This window comes from Acipenser ruthenus, chromosome 3, assembly GCF_902713425.1.
Source record: "Acipenser ruthenus chromosome 3, fAciRut3.2 maternal haplotype, whole genome shotgun sequence".
NCBI lineage: Eukaryota > Metazoa > Chordata > Actinopteri > Acipenseriformes > Acipenseridae > Acipenser > Acipenser ruthenus.
This window is the reverse complement of record NC_081191.1, coordinates 64,407,248-64,429,598: the sequence shown is the minus strand read 5'-3', so window position 1 is coordinate 64,429,598 and position 22,351 is coordinate 64,407,248. Positions and strand designations below refer to the sequence as shown.

The 22,351-nt window shown below is 40.7% G+C and overlaps 1 protein-coding gene across 1 annotated transcript; it reads left to right on the top strand.

The window, feature by feature from the left end:
• Positions 1 to 6,900: 6,900 nt before the first annotated feature.
• rpp40 (ribonuclease P/MRP 40 subunit) lies at positions 6,901 to 21,547 on the top strand. The gene is made up of 8 exons (XM_033992188.3): positions 6,901 to 7,193; positions 7,925 to 8,069; positions 8,151 to 8,219; positions 8,740 to 8,835; positions 9,830 to 9,955; positions 11,025 to 11,223; positions 11,580 to 11,714; positions 21,132 to 21,547. Exons 1-8 carry the CDS (start codon positions 7,077 to 7,079, stop codon positions 21,328 to 21,330), a joined length of 1,086 nt encoding a protein of 361 aa, XP_033848079.2. The 5' UTR covers positions 6,901 to 7,076; the 3' UTR covers positions 21,331 to 21,547.
• Positions 21,548 to 22,351: the final 804 nt, after the last annotated feature.

Below are 22,351 nucleotides of genomic sequence, written 5' to 3'. Positions count from 1 at the left end.
CTGTATTATTAAAACAAAATACAGTCCTACCCCATTATAACGCAACCCATTATAGTGCAGAATCGGTTATAACACGTTAGGGTCGTAGCTCCCATTTCCCCCATAATGCAATTTGACTCACAAACGTCCAGTGAGCATTCCAACTAAATTGTACTAAGTATGGCAGACTGCAAAAAATGAAAATCATTCTCTGTTAAAAATGAAATTCGGTGCGGTTGACATAATTTAAAAATGTGAAACTCAAGCAGCAGTTTCTAAAGATATAAATGTTGAAGAATCTACATTGCGTGGATGGCTTCACACATCAAGAACACAGACCTCTGAGCTTTAGTTTGTTGTTTTACAGGTACAACATTTATTTGTCTTTCTTTGTAAGGCACTGGTAGTATTCGATATACACGTTGACGAACACACAGAGAGACTAGGTTTGCAAGGACAGACGTTTACAAAACAATGATCAGTCTCCCTCCCTGGCCTAAGCTTATTACACAGATAACCCCTAGAGATGGCACCACCTTCTTTCTCACAAGCCTTAATTAACAATTTCGTACCATTTACTTTTATAACAAAAATATATTTTAAAATATTTACACCAATAAAACATACTATAGGCCTCTATACCCTTTCCGGTAGTTTTTTTTTCTTTATCCTGTGCACTCATGCGCACAGTATAGCCACTCCATTTATAATCATACCAACTCTGAGTGTTGCATTTGTTTTCAGACGTTAGATACTTAGTATTAGTATAATCATCATCACTATTATATTATACAATATACCGTTATCAAAATAAACTCCATTGCTAATAACACACAGAAATAACATGAGCACGGCTTCTATTGCAGACGTAATAATAATAAAAAAAACGTCCGGGTATACGCATTGCACATTTAAAAAAAAACAAAACAAAACTCCCTCACAGTAATGAAAAGCAGTTCATAATGGTTATAAAATGTTCTTGAGGGCTCTTTTGCTGCTCTTCACACGTTTATAGCATCCTGCCTTTAATGAACTTTAACGTGCACTTATCTGCTCCCTATTTTACTGTATTTTAATCAAGCACTTAAGCAAATCGGTAGTATTTTGTATTTCACCTCGTATCTGACCCTGATGTAACTATCAACACTGTTATCTGCTCTTGAACTGCCCCGCTATTAAATCGTACTGTGTTTTGAATTTGCTCTTATTAGGACTGAAGTCATTGTATTTTGCATCTTGCTCTGTACTGTAATTCTTGATATGTATTTTTTGTATACAACTGTAAGTCGCCCTGGGTAAGGGTGTCTGCTATTAAATAAATAATAATAATAATTTGTGCTAGTTATTACTGTATTAGTGTGTTTAGCTTTCAAAATTGAGTGTTGTAACATTTAAACTGGTGGAATAGCAGTTTCCTTTCAATTCAAAGATTACCATCAACAATACTTTTGGGATATTGCCTGCTTTTGGTACAAATTTCTGAGCATTTTATATCAAAGCTGCCGATAGGCCCATCTGCGGAGTGACGTCCCTGGTCCCGCCTCCCGAGGGATCAAATAGTCACTGCGCAGAATGCTCGTCCTCTTTTTGCCTCTCACTAACCTAGTGTTGAGTTGAGTCTTTCAAAGAGCTCTCACTGATTACCTGTGATTCATTCACTGGAGATTGGCTTGTCACTTCACCGGAATCAGCTGCTCCACACTACTGAGCTGCTGCTTCTAAAATTTCCCTGTGCTCCCTCCACCGGGTCTCGCGTCTAAGCAGCTCCGCTGTTGAGTTGACCTCGCTGGCTGCTTCAACCCAACCACCTCGGTGCTTCGGGTCTTTCAAAAAAAACAAAATAAAACAAAAAAAAACACGTTTTTTCTTGTATACCCCCTCGCTATCTCTATTTCTATTGTTACAAGCACTCTCACCCACCCAAGCCTGTATATTCCCCTGGTGTATGCTGTGTGCTGCCAGGTGTTATTACACACTGTCAGGGCTGCACTTGCCTGCTCACCCTCGGTGCTTGGCCTGCCTGTGCACGGGGAGTGATTCAGTGCTTATGGTACTGTGGCACCTCGGTGCACGCAGTGACCTCCGTGCACAAGGTAACCTAGGTGCTTGGGCACTTTAGGCTTACCCACTGTTCCCTGTACCCTCGGTGCTTCAGTACCTCGGTACATACATTGACCTTAGTGCACACAGAACTCTGTGCACGCACTCTGTGCAGTGCCTCAGAGCCCGGTGCACGCAGAGCACAGCGCTTGCACGGACCGTGGTACTGCGGTACCCCTCTCCGCGCGACCAAGTGTACGTTGCCCTCAGTACTTAGTACCTCGGTGCAGATAGGGAACCCGTGCTCTCGGTGCTCAGCTACCCTGGTGGTTGCTGCAGTAGTAATATATACTACCTGCACCTCTCCAGCTTATTACTGCACGCAGCACCCTCGGTGCATAGTGATGGCATTCCACGCGTGCATGTCCTGTGACATGGTGTGTAAGCTGTCTCGTGGTAGAGCATGCCACTCTAGCCCTTGAGGATGAGACCTTCTGCCCAATCTGCATGTCTTTTCAGCCGCACTCTCAGGATAAGAGGCTTAAGCGGGCTAAAGGGTTGTCCACCACTTCACCCGGTGGGGCTGGCCGTCAGTGGCTCTGGGAGCCCCTGAGTCCCCCCTCTTCCAGCTGTCACAGAGCTCACCCGTGCCCTGCGCTCAGCTGCAGAGGCCACGCCAGCACTCTCCCTCTCCAGAGCAACCCGCAAGGCGAGTTAAGCGCTCGACCCAGGCGAGGGACATTATGGACCTGAAGGCCCAGATGGCCCAAGTGTTAGAGCTCTTGGCCAGGCAGCAAGCCCCTAACCCTGCTCCGGCCGGGGCACCTGAGGCGGTGCCCGCACTAGACACAGCCCCTCCTCTCCCTATGGAGATGCAGGATGAGCTAGACCGGTGCTGGGGATAGCTGAGGAGGACGAGGATGCTGTTTTCTTGGCATCCTCATGGGATGGTGGCTTCCTTTCCGAGGAAAGCGGGCCTCAGCTCTGAGATATCCTCGGACGCTAGCTTGCCCCACCTCTCCAATTCGACATCTGCGCTTGTGGAGAGAGCTTCAGCCTTCCTCAACATTCCCTGGAAGGGAGCAGCTGAGTCACGCCGGTCCATCTTTAGGACACAGGGTGTGGCTGCGCACCTTTAGCCTTTCCCCGCGTTCCCCGACTTCCTTGACGAAGTGCGCACCTCTTGAGAACATCCAGCCTCGGTGCCTAGTGTGCTGAAGCAAGCTGCTCAGCTGTCTTCTTTATCTTGCCTTATGCCTGTTATATTGTTTCTGCAAGAGTTGCTAGATGAAGGTGTACCTGGCAGCTATATCTGCATGCCATGCCCCAATGGACTCTGTTTCACCTGGTGCGCATTTTTTGGTGACCTGGTTTCTAAAGGGTGCCCGATGTTTACGCCCTCCCAGGAGGGATGTTATCCCAGAGTCTTTAATAAAAGACTTTATGTCATGCTGGAGGCTCTCACGAAGGCCCCGTTTGATGCCATATACTCCATAGAGTTGAAGTACCTGGCCATGAAGACAGCCTTCCTTTTAGCCATCACCTCCACAAAGCATGTTAGTGAGCTGCAGGTGCTGTCGGTGCATAGCTCCTGCATGCATAATTGGGACAATGGGAACAGGGTGTCTCTGCGGACAAACCCTGCGTTCCTCCCCAAGGTGGTATCGTTCCACATGAACCAGTCAGTGAAAATGGAGTCTTTCCATCCAACTCCCTTTGTTATGAAGGAGGATAGATGTTTGAATTCTCTCTGCCCAGTGCGGGCATTGAGATATTATATTGAGCAGACCAGAGCTTTGTGTCATTCTGACCAGCTCTTTGTCTGTCATGGTACATGGACCCTGGGACAGGCTCTCTCCAAGCAGTGGCTGTCGCACTGGATTGCAGACATAGTCTTGACTGTGTATAATAATGCTGGCTTGCGGGTAGCTGCGCACTCTACCAGAGGGGTCGCCACATCTTGGGCCCTCCTTAGAGGAACCTCACTGTCCAAGATTTGTACTGCGGCTATTTGGAGTATGACGTATACCTTTAACAGGTTCTACTGCGTTAATGTGGAAGATCCCACAATGCCTTCATTGGGCATAAGGGTCCTTGAGTGGCAAGCTCCCACCGTTGACCTTATTGGTTATGCGTGGTTGAGATATCCCTCATTAGATGTCCACTCACACTCCTTCGCGACGGCTTTGGTATACTTTCCCAAAAGTATCGTTGGTGGTCATCTTCGAATTGAATGTTCAAATGGTTATTGTCAAGGTTCTTTGAAGAACCATTTGTATGTAGGAGGCAGTGTGGTCCAGTGGTTAAAGAAAAGGGCTTGTAATCAGGAGGTCCCCGGTTCAAATCCCACCTCAGCCACTGATTCATTGTGTGACCCTGAGCAAGTCACTTAACCTCCTTGTGCTCCGTCTTTCGGGTGAGATGTAATTGTAAGTGACTCTGCAGCTGATGCATAGTTCACACACCCTAGTCTCTGTAAGTCGCCTTGGATAAAGGCGTCTGCTAAATAAACAAATAATAATAATAATAATGTGAAGAACCTTATCAGATGGTTCTTTTACTTGCTAAAATGCAGAAAAAGGTTCTTGATAAAGTGTTGCAAAAAGAATCCTCCCACAACCAAACTGCATTTTCTTCTAAGGACTGCAGCGTCTGAGGAGTTCAGAGACCGGGGGCTTTTTGCCTAACAACAAACCAATTTCTTTATTTTATTGTTTTGTGTTATTTTTCATGTTTTTATTTTTTCATTTCAGTCTCTTTTTTCACAACCATTTACATTATATGAAACACCATTTTAGGTGTACTGTGCACTCTGTGATAAAGTAAAGAAAATAAATTAACGTTTGAATGCTTCTTAAGTCATCTTTAATGTTACATACAGTATATTTTGATGATTAAATAGTAAGTAGCCTTGGGAAAAGAGACCCGCTAAACAAATTATTATTATTACTATTATTATTATTGTTTTCATTATATTAGTATTATTGTTATTTATAGGGCTGTGACAGAAATATAATGAATCTTGGTTGTAAATCTCCCTCCCGACCTGTGAGGGCTAAGCAGCGAGGACCGAGTTCTTTGGACGGGCTGGCCTGACAGTTCTTTCCCCGGGTCGGGAAGTCGGTCAGTCTGGAAGAAGGCGAGACTCAGTTGCAAGAACGTATTGACCCGGAAGGAAAACAATGTAGCATCCGCAGATTATAAAGGCAGCTGCATTTGTTTACCAAGGGGTCATGCGTGACAGCATATAAGGGGGAAGGAGAATTGTAATTGGTTCCTTCACTTGGGTTGTGGTTTTTAAACCAAGAAGGACAGTGAGAGACGCCAAAGGGCTGTAACAGTATCGTGAGTGTTTTTTGTTTGTTTGTTCTTTCTGTTAGTAATTGTCTTGTTTGTGAATCACCAGACAGCTAACACGATTCCAGAGCTGTTGCCTTGGGCCAGCACAAAGCTGGAAAAGCACTTCACCACTGTCACGAAATAAATTGTATCACCCACCACGAGCACTACTGCATGCACCCAGGACTGGTGACCGTGTTAGTATATTGTGGGATGGATATTCGTGTTTATTGTTTGGGACTGCAACCCTGTTGTTATATACTCCGTGCTCTACACATTGCTGTGTATTGCCGGGGATTATTATTTGGTCACCAGACCTGGATAAAAATAAAAACTGTTTCCAAACCGGATTATAACTCTCTGTGTTTCATTACTGCACTGCATTACCCCTGCACCTGCATGTACCACTTACCACTTTGCCACAAGGGCCTAATATTATTATTATTATTATTGTTGTTAATAAATAATTAACATCTAGGCAAATCAATAGTGGTATTTGTTCACTGAGGAGAATAAGTCTGAATTATTAAAGTAATGAAGAACAACAACAACAAAAAAAACGGTTCCACCTTTGGTGCCTGGGTGCTCGGGTACCCTCTCAACCAATCCACAGCCAGGACACCCTACACTGCTCGAGACAGGCGTTTGACCTTTCTTGACACAGAAGACCTTGAAGGACGTACAGTGAGGTGGGTAAATAAAATCTGTAATAACCCTAATTATCTTCAAACTTTAATAAAAGTAACGTTATACTGGACAACTGTGGACCATTCATGAGTAAAAAAAGAAAAAGAAAAGAAAATGAAGTTATTTTGATTTATATAGTCATTGAAATATTTTGAGGTAGTTTTATCATGAGTAGATTAAGGCTCAAGCTGTTTGTTTGTGGTACAGCAATAATTAATAAAATAAAATCATAAAGTGAGGGAAGGGAATTGGGAGTCGAAAATTAAAGTAAATGAGTAAAATTATTATTTGCTTTTCCCTATACACTTCCCCCCCTCTATCTGTCTATCTCTCTTACTCTTGTCTTCCCCATTCCTCGTGGTCTTTTCCCTGCACCTCCTTATATGCCCTCGCTTCCCCCGCCCTGTCTTTCACGCCAAACCTGCACCCCAATTCCCCTCCACACACATCCACACACAACCCCTGCATGCAAACATACCCACCATGCAACCCCTGCACGCACACCCACCCACCATGCAACCCCTGCACGCACACCCACTCACCATGCAACCCCTGCACGCACACCCACTCACCATGCAACCCCTGCACTGTATAAATAATAATAATAACCTAACTATTTTACTGTATAATTCTGGATGTATGCAAAATTGCTACTGTATATAATCATTATACAATTATAAATAATACATTGCGAGTGTTGTTCTTGATCTTAAATAACATTTTAAACAAAACCACAAAACAATACTGAAATTGTAATATGCTCTGTATGTTACTGCCTCCTTCTATCCATTAGGCGGAGCTGTGACTGTGCTACTGTGAGAGAAATGGGTTGTTGATTGGGAGAATGCACGGGATATGATGTCATGGTTTCGTTTCATGTTAGATTGCCATTGGTAGAATACACGTATGTAGACAGCTCCAAACATATGGGATGTAGATGCAGTAAGTCTGTGCTATAGCAACACAAATCATTGTATAAGACAATAAGTGCTATCAGAACGAAAGGATTACCTGCCTTCGATAATTAAACAATGTATTCGAATTTGGAGAAAACCCCGAGGCATTTATTAGTATGTGAGAAATCAAATTTCAAGAACGAGAAATCACGGCATGGTATCCACGTGGAGAACCACTATTTTAACTACAGAGTGAGTTTTGTTTGTTTGTTCTTAAATGTTTAGGATTTTTTTTAACACGTTGGTACGACAATAAGGTATTTTTTTAAAGTTGTAAAAGCATACAAAAAAGACACACGGGAATAAACTCTGAAAAACCGGCAAGTCCCTTTTCCTCGAGTGCTGCCTGCAGTTTGTAAATGATTCGAGCATTTTAATATATGCAACTTATAGGAAAGCTCACCCTAACATCTTCCCTATTCTAATGCGGTCCAGTGCTATGTAATTGAACCAGACCAACGTCGACTAAAACCCTTTGATTTAAAGAATGTTTTAAAGTCCATTATGAAAAGATCAGGTATTGAGTGTTAAACACAGCGTGTAGCAGACTTGTTTACAGTTTTTTGTTTTACCCCCCTGAGCTACAGCAGAGCTATGACAGCCCGCAGTCTTTTTACGGATTTCACTGGGAGTGAGTGAAAAAGCCGGACCAAGACAAAACTGCCAGTCAGAGCATTACAATAATGCGAAAACGTCTTGAAAACTATTCATATATTTTAAATGCATTAAAATGCTGTAGGTGAAACTACATTTTAAATATAAACAAATTGAATTACTGGCCGATTGAAAAATATAACGAATGAATCACCCATCAACATATTTAAAAACAAAGACCAGTATCGCAGGGATGGAAATAAGACATACTAAATAATTATAAACTAGCATTACATAACAATAAAACAGTTATTTTTCATTTTCAATAGGTGTCTGTTTTAATTCCAGAGTGTGGGGCCCTTCCTGCTGGACTAAGTACTATTGGCAGTAGCTTTGGAAAGTATTACCTGGTGAAGAACTTACCAGTTTATGAAATTGTGGAACAGCAGTTTCTTGATCTCTGTGTAAAAAAGGGTAAAGTTAATTACACAATTGCTTCATTCATTTCTTTAGATTCATTCACTCCTACTGATAAATGTTTTTCATTTATTGCAGGTTCTTTCTATGCTCTATCATATAACACACGAATAGACCAAGACAATTCAGCTGCCCTGATACCAGCAGGTAATGTTAATCTAAATGGAAGACACTATTCATGAGCAACAGCCATTAAATTAACTTGTACTGACATTGTCGGACTAAAAGAGTATCACCACACCACATAAACACAAAACTTACAATCCAAACAGAACATTTACTTATGAATCGTGATTTGTGACCATGGCTTAAAATTTGAAATTCATAAGTATGGTAAAAACTGACTGATTAGCAGCCATTTTAGCATTTGGAGATTGGTATGCATTTCAGTGAGTTAGTAGTAAGCTCTTTTTGTGTTGTAACAACACCTATTGTATACTTGTGCCATGGAGAACGTTTTGCATTAGATATTTTCATATTGCTAGGTGGAGCTGCACAACATTTAGTTCTGAAGTCCTTGAACGTTCTTCATGCTCAGAAATTAGTCATGAGGGCAGAAGAGAAATGATTAAAATAGATGGTATATTATATTACTATTATTTTTTGGCATCAATGGGTTAAACCTTTACACTTTTGTGTTTTATTGTTTTGTTCAATGTATTTACAGGTAAACTCATATTATCAGTTGATAAGGACACATATGAAGAACTTGGTCTGGAAGGACAGCAATCCCAGTACTCTCACAAAGCAGTAATGAGACACAGTGAGTGAAACACATTGTTGTAGTTGACCGTGAGGGGGAGGGGGAGGGATGGTGAAGGTTAGGGTAGGGTAGGGGGTGAGGAGATTAGGGGTAGGTAGGGTAGGGGGCTGAGGGGGAGGGTGGAGGTTATGGGGATGGTGAGGGTGGGGTGGAGGGGTATGGATGGGGGTGGGGGTGGAGGGGTATGGGGGTAGGGAGGGGGGGTGAGGACACAACACAGAGGTTGCAAAATGCACTTGAGCCTTTTACTTAAGGAACAGGCATACATATAATAGTCAATGTTCTGGAGAAATACAGTACCAACACAAAATATGTGAGTGGAGATGATTTACAGCTGTTTAGGATTACCAAGATATTTAGTGAGAAGGTAGCCTGAGTGAAGTTATCAGGCAACAAACCCCATCCCCAGTAGCACTGCTTTCCTAGAAAAAAATAGGCAATATAATCCCCACCCCCAGTCTTTCTCGAAATCATTTGTTTACATAATTTGTTCCTGTAATGTTTGTGTATATATATTAAAAAAATGCTCAAGAGGAGTCATAGTTTAAAAAAAAAAAAAAAAAAGACAACTAAACATTCCCAAGTGGAACTTGCATATTTTCAATGTCAACTGCGTTCCTTTGTGAGGGGGAGTTAAGCATTGAAAACAGTGCAAAATGCTTTCACCAATTCTTTCTATAGGTATAAAAAATACCATTAAATCCAAATACACATTGAACATAGTTGTGAATCTTTCATATTGGAAGTATGAAATGATGGTAATGCATGCTATAAGTTTTTTGATGGAATTACTTTGTTAGCTGTATGTAGTAAAAAGTGTGGTAGCTGCTGTGACATTTTAGGAAATACATTTTAAAACCTTGGTTACCTTTTAAAGTGTTACTTGCTTTTTAGTTTCCATTTTAGTCTGAATTCCCTTCAGTCTGTGGCAATGCATTTTCTTCCTGTAATGTAAATAATGTTATCCTAATAAGCTTTTCTTTGTATTTATCAGTTATTACCATTGATCTCACTGATGCATCCTTCGCTCCTGGCACGAAAAAATATAAGAGAGTCGTTTGGGCTCTAAAGGAGAAGAAGCCACTTGCATGTGACTTCTTGATGGCATGGCACCCCTCAGGTAGTAAATACAGACACTTGCACGTGTTGAATCCCTAAACTATAATGTTACGCAGTATTTCATCACCCCCCGCCCCACCCCGCCCTTATCCAGGACGACTTACAATTGTTACAATATATCACATTATTTATTTTTTTTACATACAATGACATTCTTTTTTACACTTTTAAAAAAAAAAAAAAAAACAATTACCCATTTATACAGTTGGGTTTTTACTGGAGCAATCTAGATAAAGTACCTTGCTCAGGGGTGCAGCAGCAGTGTCCCCCCCTCCCGGGATTGAACCCACGACCTTCCGGTCAAGAGTCCAGAGCCCTAACCACTACTCCACACTGCTGCCCAATAATCAGCCTACACAGTAAGCAGTTATGTTATAAAAGTCACAATGCATTTTCTAGTGCTGTTATGTATCATTGTCAGTAGAGGTACAGTTAGGCAATGTACATGGATCTGGTTCAACTGAATTTGATTTATTACTTCAAATGAGGGAAGTAACAATTGGTTATACCACTTCTGTGGGGGAAAAAAAGTGAATTATTCATCCCATAATTATTGCTATGTGCGTGATTCGGGGTGCAAGAGCTAGGGCTCCTCCCCTGTTAAGTCCTGCCAGTACTCTCGGCCAACCTCCCTATTTAAACCCCATGTCATGCCCTTATTCTCTGTCTTTTTTTCCACCATCTTCCCCCCCCACTGTACTGTTCCATCTGCAACAGTCTCTCTCTGGAGGGAAGTGAAGCTCACTTGCCAACCTTGGAGGTCCAGCCGCGCTGGCCTCATCCTCCGCCAGGAAGGTTATCTTTCGTCTTCCCATTCTATCACCTCTAGGTTCCCCTTGGGGGAAGTATCAGTTGCTTCCCAGCCTTGGAGGCCGATCGGTTTGGTCTCACCTCCGTAAGGGCGGCTATCCAAGCCAAGGGGAAGACCATATACTCACAAAACAGAAACAGAAATGTAGCCTTTGGATTTAAGAAAGGCTTGACTCTTCCAGCAGTGGAATTATTAGGAAATGTTCAAAATATCCTGCATCTGCATGTCTTGTACAGAATATTACATTTCTTTCATAAAGGTGAGGGAGATTTCAGCTTGTCCTCTTACTTTGCAAAGTACCAGTGCAAAGAACACACTCCTTCAGTATCTACAAAAATACTGAGAGACATTCCAAGTCCAGTAATAAAGAGCGGTGAATTGAAAGGCAAACCAGAGGAATCCTGCGATTCTCAAGAATTCTTGGACTGGCTGGGTGCAGCATCAGCTGATATTGACTGGTGAGTGTGTGAACACCTGATGCATTGCTTTTTTGTTCTTTTTTTAATTTAACAATGTTTTTGTATAGTTTAATAGTAAGTTGACAGTATAAATATACTAAATAAACAAGAAACAGGAATAGTTATGTTTGCTATTTGTAAATTAGACCTATATGGCTTCTGTGATCAGTACACAGTCCATACAGTACTACCTACAGCATGGACAGCCTGCAAATGTATTCACAAAACTCCACTCAGAATCAGTAGTATTATTGCAACCTGGACAATACTCTTGTTTAATTTCACCAGACAACTAGTAACTAACTACTGTAACTGAAAACTTGTTACTGACAGCCATTTGTGTTTGATTTTTGCAGCAACAATGAAGCATCAAGCTTCCTATCTACCTACTGCTGTCCAGAGCCGAGCATTGTGATGGGTCAAGCTTGCCTTTGGACTGTTACTGGTTTCCTTTTACCCGAGAAGATTTGCATGTTACTGGAACAGCTACGGTAAAATACATAATTAGATTTAACTAATTAAATGTGAATTACGTGTCTGACATGTTCTGCCTGTAATGATTTAAGGTACAAAAAGTACAATGTTTGCATTATAAAATTAAGATGTTGACCTACCTTTTAATTTTTTTCCTTTTACAGTAAAGGTACACTGATTCAACTTAACATTGCAGAAAATAGTTGGACACAAAAGTATTGGCACCCTATGCTTATAACATAATTCAAGGTAACATGAAGGACAAGTATTTAGTGACAAGTATTGACACCCCTGCTTTAGTGTTCGTGTGGCCTCCTTTTGCTTTGACTATGGCTTTCAGACATTTCTGATAATTAACACGTATATTACATCTTGTTGGTGAAATCTGGGCCCATTCTGTATTGCATATTTCCTTTAGCTCTGACAGGTTTGATACACAGTGCTTCACTACATCTTTTTTCAGATCAGTCCAAAGTATTTCTATTGGATTGAGATCTGGTGATTTGTGAAGGTCATTCCAGAACTTTCCTTTGTTTGCTTCAAGAACTCCAGTTGACTTAACCGTATGCTTTGGGTCATTGTTCAATCAATCAATCAATCTTTATTTTATATAGATCCTTTCACAGTGGACCACCATCACAAAGTGCTTTCCAAGGTGCAATAACACCAAAATCCATAATACTTCAAATACAGAGAAGTGCATAATACATGATATACAGTAGAAACAATGCTTAATACAATACAGTGAAAAATGCATAATACATCATATAGTAGCATAATATATAGTAGCAACAACACAGCAGCTAATAGCAGGTATCAGGCTTAAAGAGCATGGAAAGCATGGAGAACAAGTGGGTCTTGAGAGTTGATTTAAAGCGAGCGATGGTGTGAGCGTCATGCACCAAAGCTGGGAGAGAGTTCCAAAGAGTCAGAGCCATGAAGCTAAACGAGCGTTCTCCAAGTGTGGTGCACTTTTGCTTAAGGATGATAACAAGCAGGCCAGAGTCAGAGGACCTCAGCTTGCGGGCAGGGACATAGCGGGTCACCAGGTTGAGGAGGTACTCGTGTGATGTGATGAAAGGCATTGTAGGTGAGCAGGAGAGTTTTTTAAAGTAGTCCTGAACTTTACAGGTAGCCAGTGCAGCTGGGCAAGACTGGGGGTGATGTGTTCATGTTTTTTACATCTGGTAAGGATCCTGGCAGCAGCATTCTGAACTAGCTGCAGTCGGTTTATGGTGTGTGCCAGGAGACCACCATAAAGAGAGTTGCAGGAGTCGAGAAGAGACAAATGCATGACAAAGTATGTCTGCATCCGTGAGGGAAAGGTAGGGACGGACTTTGGATATGTTTCGAAGATGGTAGAAGGAACATTTGACCATGGAGGAGATGTGGGCATCAAAGGAGAGGTTGCTGTCAAGAAGTACACCAAGGCTTTGTACTGTGGGGGAAGGCAGCAGCAGACAGTTTCCGATGTTCAGGGCAGCTATATTGAGGTTCTTAAGTTGAGTTTTAGATCCTACTAGAAATAGTTCAGATTTAGTTCAGTTCAGCTGAAGAAAATTGGCAGACATCCAGACCTCGATGTCTTGAATGCAAGCCGAGAGCCGGACCATGACAGAAGGTCTTCCAGGGTTAAGTTTTAAGTAGAGCTGGGTGTCGTCAGCATAGGAGTGAAACATAAGGCTATGTTGGCGGATGAGGTTACCCAAGGGAAGCATGTAGATATTGAAGAGAAGGGGCCCAAGAACAGATCCTTGGGGGACGCCACAAGTGACTGGGTTTGCATCGCCACTGCATCCAGCATAGACAACAGACTGCATGTGTCCGGATAGGTAAGAGGACATCCAGGAGAGACAGGTTCCAGAGATCCCAACATATTTCTGAAGGCGGTCAAGAAGAATGCCATGATCTATGGTGTCAAAAGCGGTTTTAAGGTCATGGAGGACAAGCACAGAGGGAGCATCAGCATTAAGCAGATAATTCACAACCTGGAGCAGAGCAGTTTCAGTACTGTGATGTGGCCAGAAGCCAGACTGTAGGGATTCAAGCAAATTGTTGTATGTGAGATGTTTCATCAGCTGACTGGCTACAGCCCTTTTGAGAGTTTTGGAGAGAAAAGGGAGATTGGAGATGGGATGGAAATTTGATGTCAGCTGGGTTGAGGGAGGATTTTTTGAGTACCAGGGTAACTCGGGCAAGCTTAAGGCAGCAGGAACCGAGCCAGAGTCCAGGGACAGGTTGAGAGTGTGCATAATGGAGGGAGCAAGATCAGAAGCACAGAGACGGACAAGGTTAGTCGGCCAGGGGTCCAGGGGGCACGTGGCAGTAGTTGATTTCAACAGTAAGCTGGAGACATCAGCAATAGAGAGATGAGAGTAAGAGGAGAGGGCAGGAGGGGCAACCGGAGGAGAGTCAAGATGGTCAAGTAGTAAACTGGGTTTGTGGTGGGACAGCGTAGAATAGATGTTGTCAATTTTTTTTCCGAAAGAAAGGAGAAATCATGACAGGTAAGAGAGGAGGATGAACAGGAGATGGATCTGTTGGTGGCTGGATGTAGGATTTTGGTAAATGGTCTTAAAGAGAACATTGGGTTTACCATGTCCCATAGTTATGATTTCAGAGAAGTATTTCACCCTGGCAGCGGCGAGTGCACGTCTGTAGCTACCGAGATGGTCGGTCCAGATCTCTCTGTGAACCGATAGTCCAGACGACCTCCACTTGCGCTCAAGCTTGCGGCAGGCAGACTTAAGCAATTGAAGTTCCAGGGTGTACCATGGGCTGTTTTGATCTTTCTTGATGGTTCTATATGTAAGCAGTGCAACAGTGTCGATGATATGAGTAAGGGTGGCGTTGTAGAGGGTCACCGCATTGTCAATGGAGGACGGGAGAGTACTAGTTGGGGGGGGGAGGGGGGATGAAGAGACACATTCAGAGAGTTTCAGAGGATTCAGCAGATTCTTGAGACGGAAGGAGATAACAGTACCAGTAGCGGAGGAATGAGCAGGGAGATTAATATTAGCAGCGATTAAGAAATGGTCAAATGGTCAAATGGTCAGAGAGAGAGATGTCTGAGACGGAGAGATTTGAGGGGTCAAGACCCTTGGTGATGAGCAGATCCAGGGTGTGTCCTCGGGTGTGAGTGGGGACGTTGACAGATTGAGAGTCCAAGACAGTCCAGAAACGTGTTGAAGTCAGTCACTAGGGGGGAGGAAGGCAAGTCAACATGAATGTTGAAGTCATCTAGGAGTAGGATTTTTTCAGTAGAAGTGCAGATGAGGGAGAGGAATTCTGAAAACTCAGCAATAAAAGCAGAGTTGTTCTTAGGTGGATGGTAGATAACAGCAAGGGTGAGGGACATGGGAGAGGGGAGTTTGATGGCGAGATATTCAAATGAAGGAAAGGCTGGCAAAGAAAGAACTGAGGAAGCGAGCACAGAATTGGCAATAACAGCAGTGCCCCTGCCTCGGCCAGTGAGGCAAGGTTTCTCAAAGAGGGAATAGCCCAGGTTTCAGCTAGACAGAGAAGATCAAGATTGGTATCAGTTATAAGTTCGCTGAGAAGCAAAGATTTGTTAGTCAGAGAACGATAATTGAAAAAGGAGATTTTCAAGTTTGTAGCAGGCAGCGTAGGGGGAGAAGGAGTTAGTAAGGGTATGTGCAGCAGGTACTTACCAGTGTTCATTCTGGGAGTGGAAAAAGAGTGAGCCCGCTTTGTCCAGGGGATCCAGACTTTGGGTGTCCTAGTAGTAATGAGGCCTCTAGTAGCCATTGGGAGAGGTTTGGAAGAGGTCTTCGCTCTGACTACCACAGCTCAAACTGCCCTTGGATGTGTGGCCCTTAGACGGCTGGCGCTTAGAACGGCTGGCATTCTAAGACACTGTTTGCCAATTTATACTATCCTGTAGGCCTAGAGCTGTACACAATGTTCTAATCAACTTCACGATTCAACACAGCCCAGCACAGTTTACAAAACTTAAATTACAATTGTTAACCCTTAACGGTCCATTAATCAGCGCGTCTCAGGTGCGTCAGGTCCAATTTATTTTGACATGCGCAGTTTATTTTAGACATGCTGTTTATAAGTTTTTTTTCACTGTAAAACAGGTTTAAAAGGCACTGCATATCTACAGGACACTCAGTGCTGCGTCTCCAGCCCCGCCCCATCTCTTGTTCGCTGTATTTTTCACATACATCTTCGTATTCGTGCATACTGATAAATAATCTCCTGATCACTCATTTTATCACCAAACTCCTCAATAATGCGATCCAAGTCATTATTTTATTACTATAACATCTCAAAAAGCTCTGCAAATGTCTGTGATATTCTTTGAGCGCCGGATGCAGAAGCAGCTATCTTGTTTGTTTATGTCTGTGTTATCTCTGTGGTGCCAGGGGCTATGTGTATTGCTCAGATCCGCTCTTTTTTTTCGGCTTCTCGGCCATTGAATGGTTTTCTCGGCTTTTTCTGGAGTAAAAATGACTAGAGACCTGTGCTTTACGTCTTTTTGATGAATGGAAAGGGAAAATTGTAATGTCGGACCTGGTCCGACATAGGACCGCAAAGGGTTAAAGTTAGGTATGGTTAACCCAGCAACAATGATTTTAACTAGCAAATTAAATACAATCCACTTACCTGGTTATATGTTGAGTTGCCCAGCAGCAGCATATTATTATTATTATTATTATTATGGATTTATGTATTTATATGACGGCGAAGCACCATGTGTGTTTTTTATTGTTTTTGTATTTATTTATTATATTTAAATATGATGGCATAGCCGTGCGTTTGTTTTGTTTATTTTAAAACGTGTTCTGGCAGAGGCGAGATTGGTGCTCGTCCTCTGCCAGGAATAATTAATAAACTTGTGCAGATTGTGGCCGAAGGATAATAGAATAATTCCTAGCCAGTTAAACCCCTCGGCCACGATATATAAACCTGCAGCTCTCTGCACTCCAGGTGGGTGTTCAAGAGGAGGAACGAGAGTGAGAAACCAAATTAAAAACCAAAACGTAAGGATCAGTGAAGGCAGTTGCTCAGCCTGACCTTAGTATTCGGTTTTGTGTTCGAGATTTGTTTTGTTTACCTTTTTATTTTCGCTCTGTGAGCACAGTCTTTTTGTTAAAACCTTTTATTTATTTTTGTATATAAATAAACGGCGCCGCCACGTCTTCTCTTTTGAACTGCAGTACCGTTTGGTGTCAGTGTTTTCCCTTCCTGCATCTGACCTGACGTCACCGCACAGCCACCCTGTCACACAACCTCACCACCCTTTCAACACAGCCCAGCACAGTTTGCAAAACTTAAATTACAATTGTGAAAGACAGGGACAGTTACCCCAGCAACAACAATTTTAACTAGCAAATTAAATGCCAATCAGCCTACGAGCAGATGGTATCATTGTACTTTGCAGAATGTTTTGATACATGGCTGCATTCATTCAATCTTTAATCACATGACTGGCTCCAGTCCCTGAACTGCTAAAACACCCCCATATCATGATTGAACCACCTCCATGTTCAATTAGGTACAAGAATTTCTTCGCTGAAGGCTTTCCCTTTTGTTTTCCTCAATTTGTTTTGGTCCACTTTTTGGAGAAAAGTCTCTAAAATATAACTAACTTTTCTTGAAGAATGCTTCAGATTCCTATTCATATTTCTTGGCAAATTTTAGATGATCTGTTTCATGAATTTTCTTTCGATGTGGTTTGCAGCGAGGTTTATGTGCAAACAATATTCTGTGTACAGCTGCCTTTGTACAGGACTTATGCTTCTAAATCTTTCTTGAAGTCCTTGGCTGTTAATCTTGGATTTTTTTTTTTAGCTGCTTGGACGATTCTCCTACCTGCTGTACCCGTCATTTTCTTTGGACGTCCAGGTCTTTTAAGCATTTCAGTTGAATTTGTTCTGTGGTACTTCTTGATTATTGCTCTGATTGTGGATTTTGGTATTCCATTTTTCTTTGATGCTGTTCTGTAGGCATTTCCTTTGTTGCAGTTTGCTACGAATGCTTTTCTCAAATGTGAATCCAATCCTTTGTCTTGACCATCATCTGCTGTTTTGCCAAAACATTCTTCTTTAACCCTTTGCAGTCCATTGTCGGACTGGGTCCGACATTGCAATTATTCCTCACAGGTCCTTTGTCGGACTGGGTCCGACATCATTATAGCAACGCAATAAACGGGTGTCTAGTCGTTTTTTCTCCGGAAAAAGCCGAGAAAACCATTCAATTGCCGAGTGGGAGCGACAGGAGCCGAAACAAGTTGGAAAAAAAAAAAAAAAGGCGTATCTCATGATTAGTCATACATGGTATCAGGTATCAGATAACGGGGGCGGTCTGAAGTAAACAAGTTGGCTGACTGAATCAGCGCACAGAAAACACGGACATTTGCAGAGCTTTTTTGAGATGTTATAGTAATAAAATAATGACTTGGATCGCATTATTGAGGAGTTTGGTGATAAAACGAGTGATCCGGAGATGATCGATCGGTATGTACGACTATTATTATTATTATTATTTATTTCTTACATAGGTGAACGCTATAGCAAATGAAAGGGTGGGGCGGGGCTGGAGATGCCTAGTGAGTGCTTTGTTGATATGCAGGGCCATTTAAACCCGTTTGACTGTGAAAAAAAATACTTTTAAACAGCGCGTCTAAAATTAACTGCGCGTGTGAAAATTAATTAGACCTGGCGTGCTTGACGTGCAATTAATAAGTGGACCGCAAAGGGTTAACAGATGTTGGAAACAATTACCTCTTTCTAGCTATTGTCTTTATAATGCAGCTTAATTACTGTGTAATGTTTTGCAATCAATTAATATATTTCTAAATTAGTTATATTCAACTTTTAATGTAAAAGTGCCAATACTTTTTTGTCATGAACAAATTTAAAATTGCTTACGTGTTTATTTTTTTTTTATAAAGATTGTTTGTTAAACTACCAGTTTGTCATATTAATGAGTAATGTTCACTAAATGTTTGTGTTTAACATGTTTTCTTGAATGATCTTATATCAAGTGTAGGGTGTCAATACTTTTGTCTGTGATTGTATACTGTAGTACTGTACATACATTATTACAGCAGTTATGTATTGAAAAAAATCATGTGTTTGATCATAAAGAATGTGCAATCCTTTTGGGTCCACTGCACTACTTCACTAACCCATTTGACTGGGATTTTAACTAGAAAGACAGATAACCTAGAAATGTGTGAGTTTTTTGTATTCACGGGTGCTAGACACCATCACCATTTTTTTTTTAAAGCAGGTGGGGGAAGAGCTGTCAAATTTTATGAAGTGAAGGCATTATTGTTTGCAAGTTCGACAACTAGTCATACAGGCTGTGGTTCACCATATACAATTCTGGTTTTAAAAGATGCACCCAGAATGCATGTTAAACATATTGTGAGCCTCAGTAGCTCTTTAAGTTGCTGGTCTAAGCTAGGGATGTAGCAATACATGATTTTTCACATGACTATACAAGCTGAACAGAAAATGACAACAACATCCTGATTTTTTTTTTTAGATAATTTTAAAGCATCTGAGTCTCTTCTTTGGGGTCCAGACTTTTTAAATAATAATTTGTTTTTTTACAAGGTGAAAAGCAGCTTGGTATGCACTTTATTATTTATTTATTTATTTATTTATTTATTTATTTATTTATTAAAGTCGACGCTACATGCATAATTTTGAACTGTAACTGGGTCTGGGAGTAACTTACCCTCAAATTTTAACACAGAGTAAAATGCATTTTCAGGGGGTAAAATGCAACATTACCTTTGAGTAATCTCACTTAAATACTGTCCAACCTTTAATGGTAGTGGGGTTAACAAAGAGGATTCTATTTTAACTGCAATGTTACTTTGAACTTCTGTACAACCATGCATATGTTCTACAAGGTTCTTTATCGGCTCAGCGCTTTTTTTGAGGTATCACACTGACTGCAAATTAACATTCACTACACTCAGTGAACATGTTAAAACTTAAATATAAAACCATACCGATAAATACAATAAGGAAATGCATTAATAAGTTATAAAACGGTTTGTTTAATATTATAGGCACCTTTTTTTAGTGGTTGCCTCTGACGCTGGTTCCATTTGGACTGAGGTGTTTACGCTTCAACCTGTGTAGATTTGATTTTTTTCTTATTCTTACTGTGATTGGCTGCAAAGACAAACAGGGCTAGTCAGAGATTGGATAAAGATTGTTAGGTTGTTTTTTCTTGTGTACAGTTTCCTTGTAACTGAAGACATTGTATTCTGGGAGATGTAATGTTTTTGGTGGAGGCAGACGAACTGTGCAGCAAAATTGCTATAGGTATTTTTATGCATTAAATAAAAATTTAGTGCATATTTTAGATTTTTTAATGCGTAAGAACAGCAGGTATGCATCTTATCTGGACTGCTGAATACACCCCATTGGTGTGTAGCAAATAAACAAAACCCAAATAAATGTGCAAAAACTCACAACCCTCTTTTATATACACATCTCTCTCTTATTACTATACAACTTTTAAATTTTAAAAATGAAATTATTTCATTGGGTTTGTAAAAATATTCTTTAGCCAAATGCAGCATCTGGTAAAGCTGCAGTAGTCGTATTGCTGAGCATTACAACTATTTTTATTTTCATACATAAATTCAATTGTTTAAGTTGGATTCGCTTAGCACGTTTCCATTTTTATCTTTTTGTTCCACAGAAATGTGACAATGATTAAGAAAAAAAAAAGGGGGTTTTCTGGGGAGGGATTATCTGAATTAGGTATCACAGCAGTCCCTTTGTTGAAACCATACGCTCGTCACTACCCGGGGGCGTGTCCTACATGTCACATGGTATACAAAGATCCTTTCTTCTGATTGGAACTAGACTCAACCGTAAGCCTTTCACATTGTATAACTGATAAGATTTCCAAGTGTGGATTGCTATATGAAGCTACATATCTCTGACTTTCTAACATTTATCTGTACCATTAACCTGTAATATCATGGTAATTGATTTGACAAATGATATAAATGATAATTTATGTATCCCGGTATAACCAGTGTAAATGCTGCAACCCTAGTCTAATCAGAAAAGCTCTTTCATATCTCCACAGCTCTCCTCAGTCAAACATTTCAACTGTAGCTAGGAAATGCGTTAACCTTGGTACTGTATGTAAACCACATTGCTCTTTATTAACACACCTAACCAATATACCAATATACTTTTGTTTATGTAAAAAAGACTTTATAATTCATGCACAGTAAGAGTTTTCCACAATGTAGGAAACTTGTATCTTTTCCTTAATATAATACATATAGGTAAGTATGCTAGCAGCTGATATATTATAGTGTTTGGTGAGCCCCTGAAAGAATAAAGGTTGAAAAGGAGCAAGCCAAATTATATGTTGTTGTATTGTAGTGCTGCTTGTCAACTCTTGATCTCTGTCTGATTTAGGCACTATTTCGATGAGCCTAAGCTTGCCCACTGGACCGCTCTGACTGTACATGGCTTTGCAGATAGCCCGGTGTCCTGGGGTGTCGCTGAGCATGGATTTCATAAAGGAGGAGAGAACTTGTACAATTTTGTTATTTTTAGAAACCACGACTATTGGCTTCAAATGGCAGTGGGGACACAGGATGGGTGCCCGCCTTGAAACCTACTAAGCCGGCAAATAGTTTAAATACAGAGATGCAAAGAGAAATGGAGAACTAAACGTTAAAAGCTGTTGCTGTCTTTCAGATTAAAGAAGTTGGAACTTGCATGAGTCAGTGGTGTTAAGTAGAAAATAACTTTTGTGCTTGTGTCATGTGTTTATATACCGCTTATGCTATATACTAAGTGAAAAATAAATCAAAAAGGATTTGGGCCAATTGTTGTACCTCTTTTTTTTTTTAAATAATTGATGTTTTTTTGTACCATGTCAATAAAAATCCACTGTGTAAGTGTTTCTTACCAAATGACTAGTCTACAAAAATGAACTTTATATACTGTACTGTGCAATTAAAAACCACTGTAAGGAACACCTAGGTAAAATAGGGGTGCAGATTTACCTCGTATAGAGCCAGCAACATTAAATTCTGTTTAATTTTGTTTTATTTCTTAGCAACCATAAATGATAATTTCTCATGACTCACCCACACTCATACACATACTTAGAATTTTTCCTGAATTACCATATTTGAAACAAACTTGAATTTAAAAATCTGGTTTGATGGAAAGGCACAAAATGTTCTTTTAGTATACAGAGCTAGCAAGTAAAATTGTGAGTACTGGTAGATTAGTGGGAAAAAAACAACAGCTTTACCACAACCCAGTTGATATTATAAATACAAAGTTAAGGGTTCTTTGGATAACTTTTCTTAACATTGGAGTGGTAGAGACACCTGATACTATATTTCATTTACTCATGGACAGCACCTCAATTTGAAGAACTTGTATAAAATTAGCTGTGCATGAATGACATTTGAATTCTATATGGGTCTTTTAAATACTCAATCCTAATTGGTCAAAACAGGTCACTTGGGGGTGTTATTACACCATATCACCATGCATTGGCACTTCCTTTCAAAAAGGGGCAAATCACTAGTAGATATACAGATACACCAGTAGCCTATATATATATATATATATATATATATATATATATATATATATATATATATATATATAAAGGC

Excerpts from the sequence above, each read along its gene's own strand:
- rpp40 (XM_033992188.3), top strand. The coding sequence starts at position 7,077 with ATGTATTCGAATTTGGAGAAAACCCCGAGGCATTTATTAGTATGTGAG. Across the intron at positions 8,220-8,739 it reads AGCTGCCCTGATACCAGCAG|GTAAACTCATATTATCAGTT; the intron begins GTAATGTTAATC and ends ATGTATTTACAG. Across the intron at positions 11,715-21,131 it reads ATGTTACTGGAACAGCTACG|GCACTATTTCGATGAGCCTA; the intron begins GTAAAATACATA and ends TGTCTGATTTAG.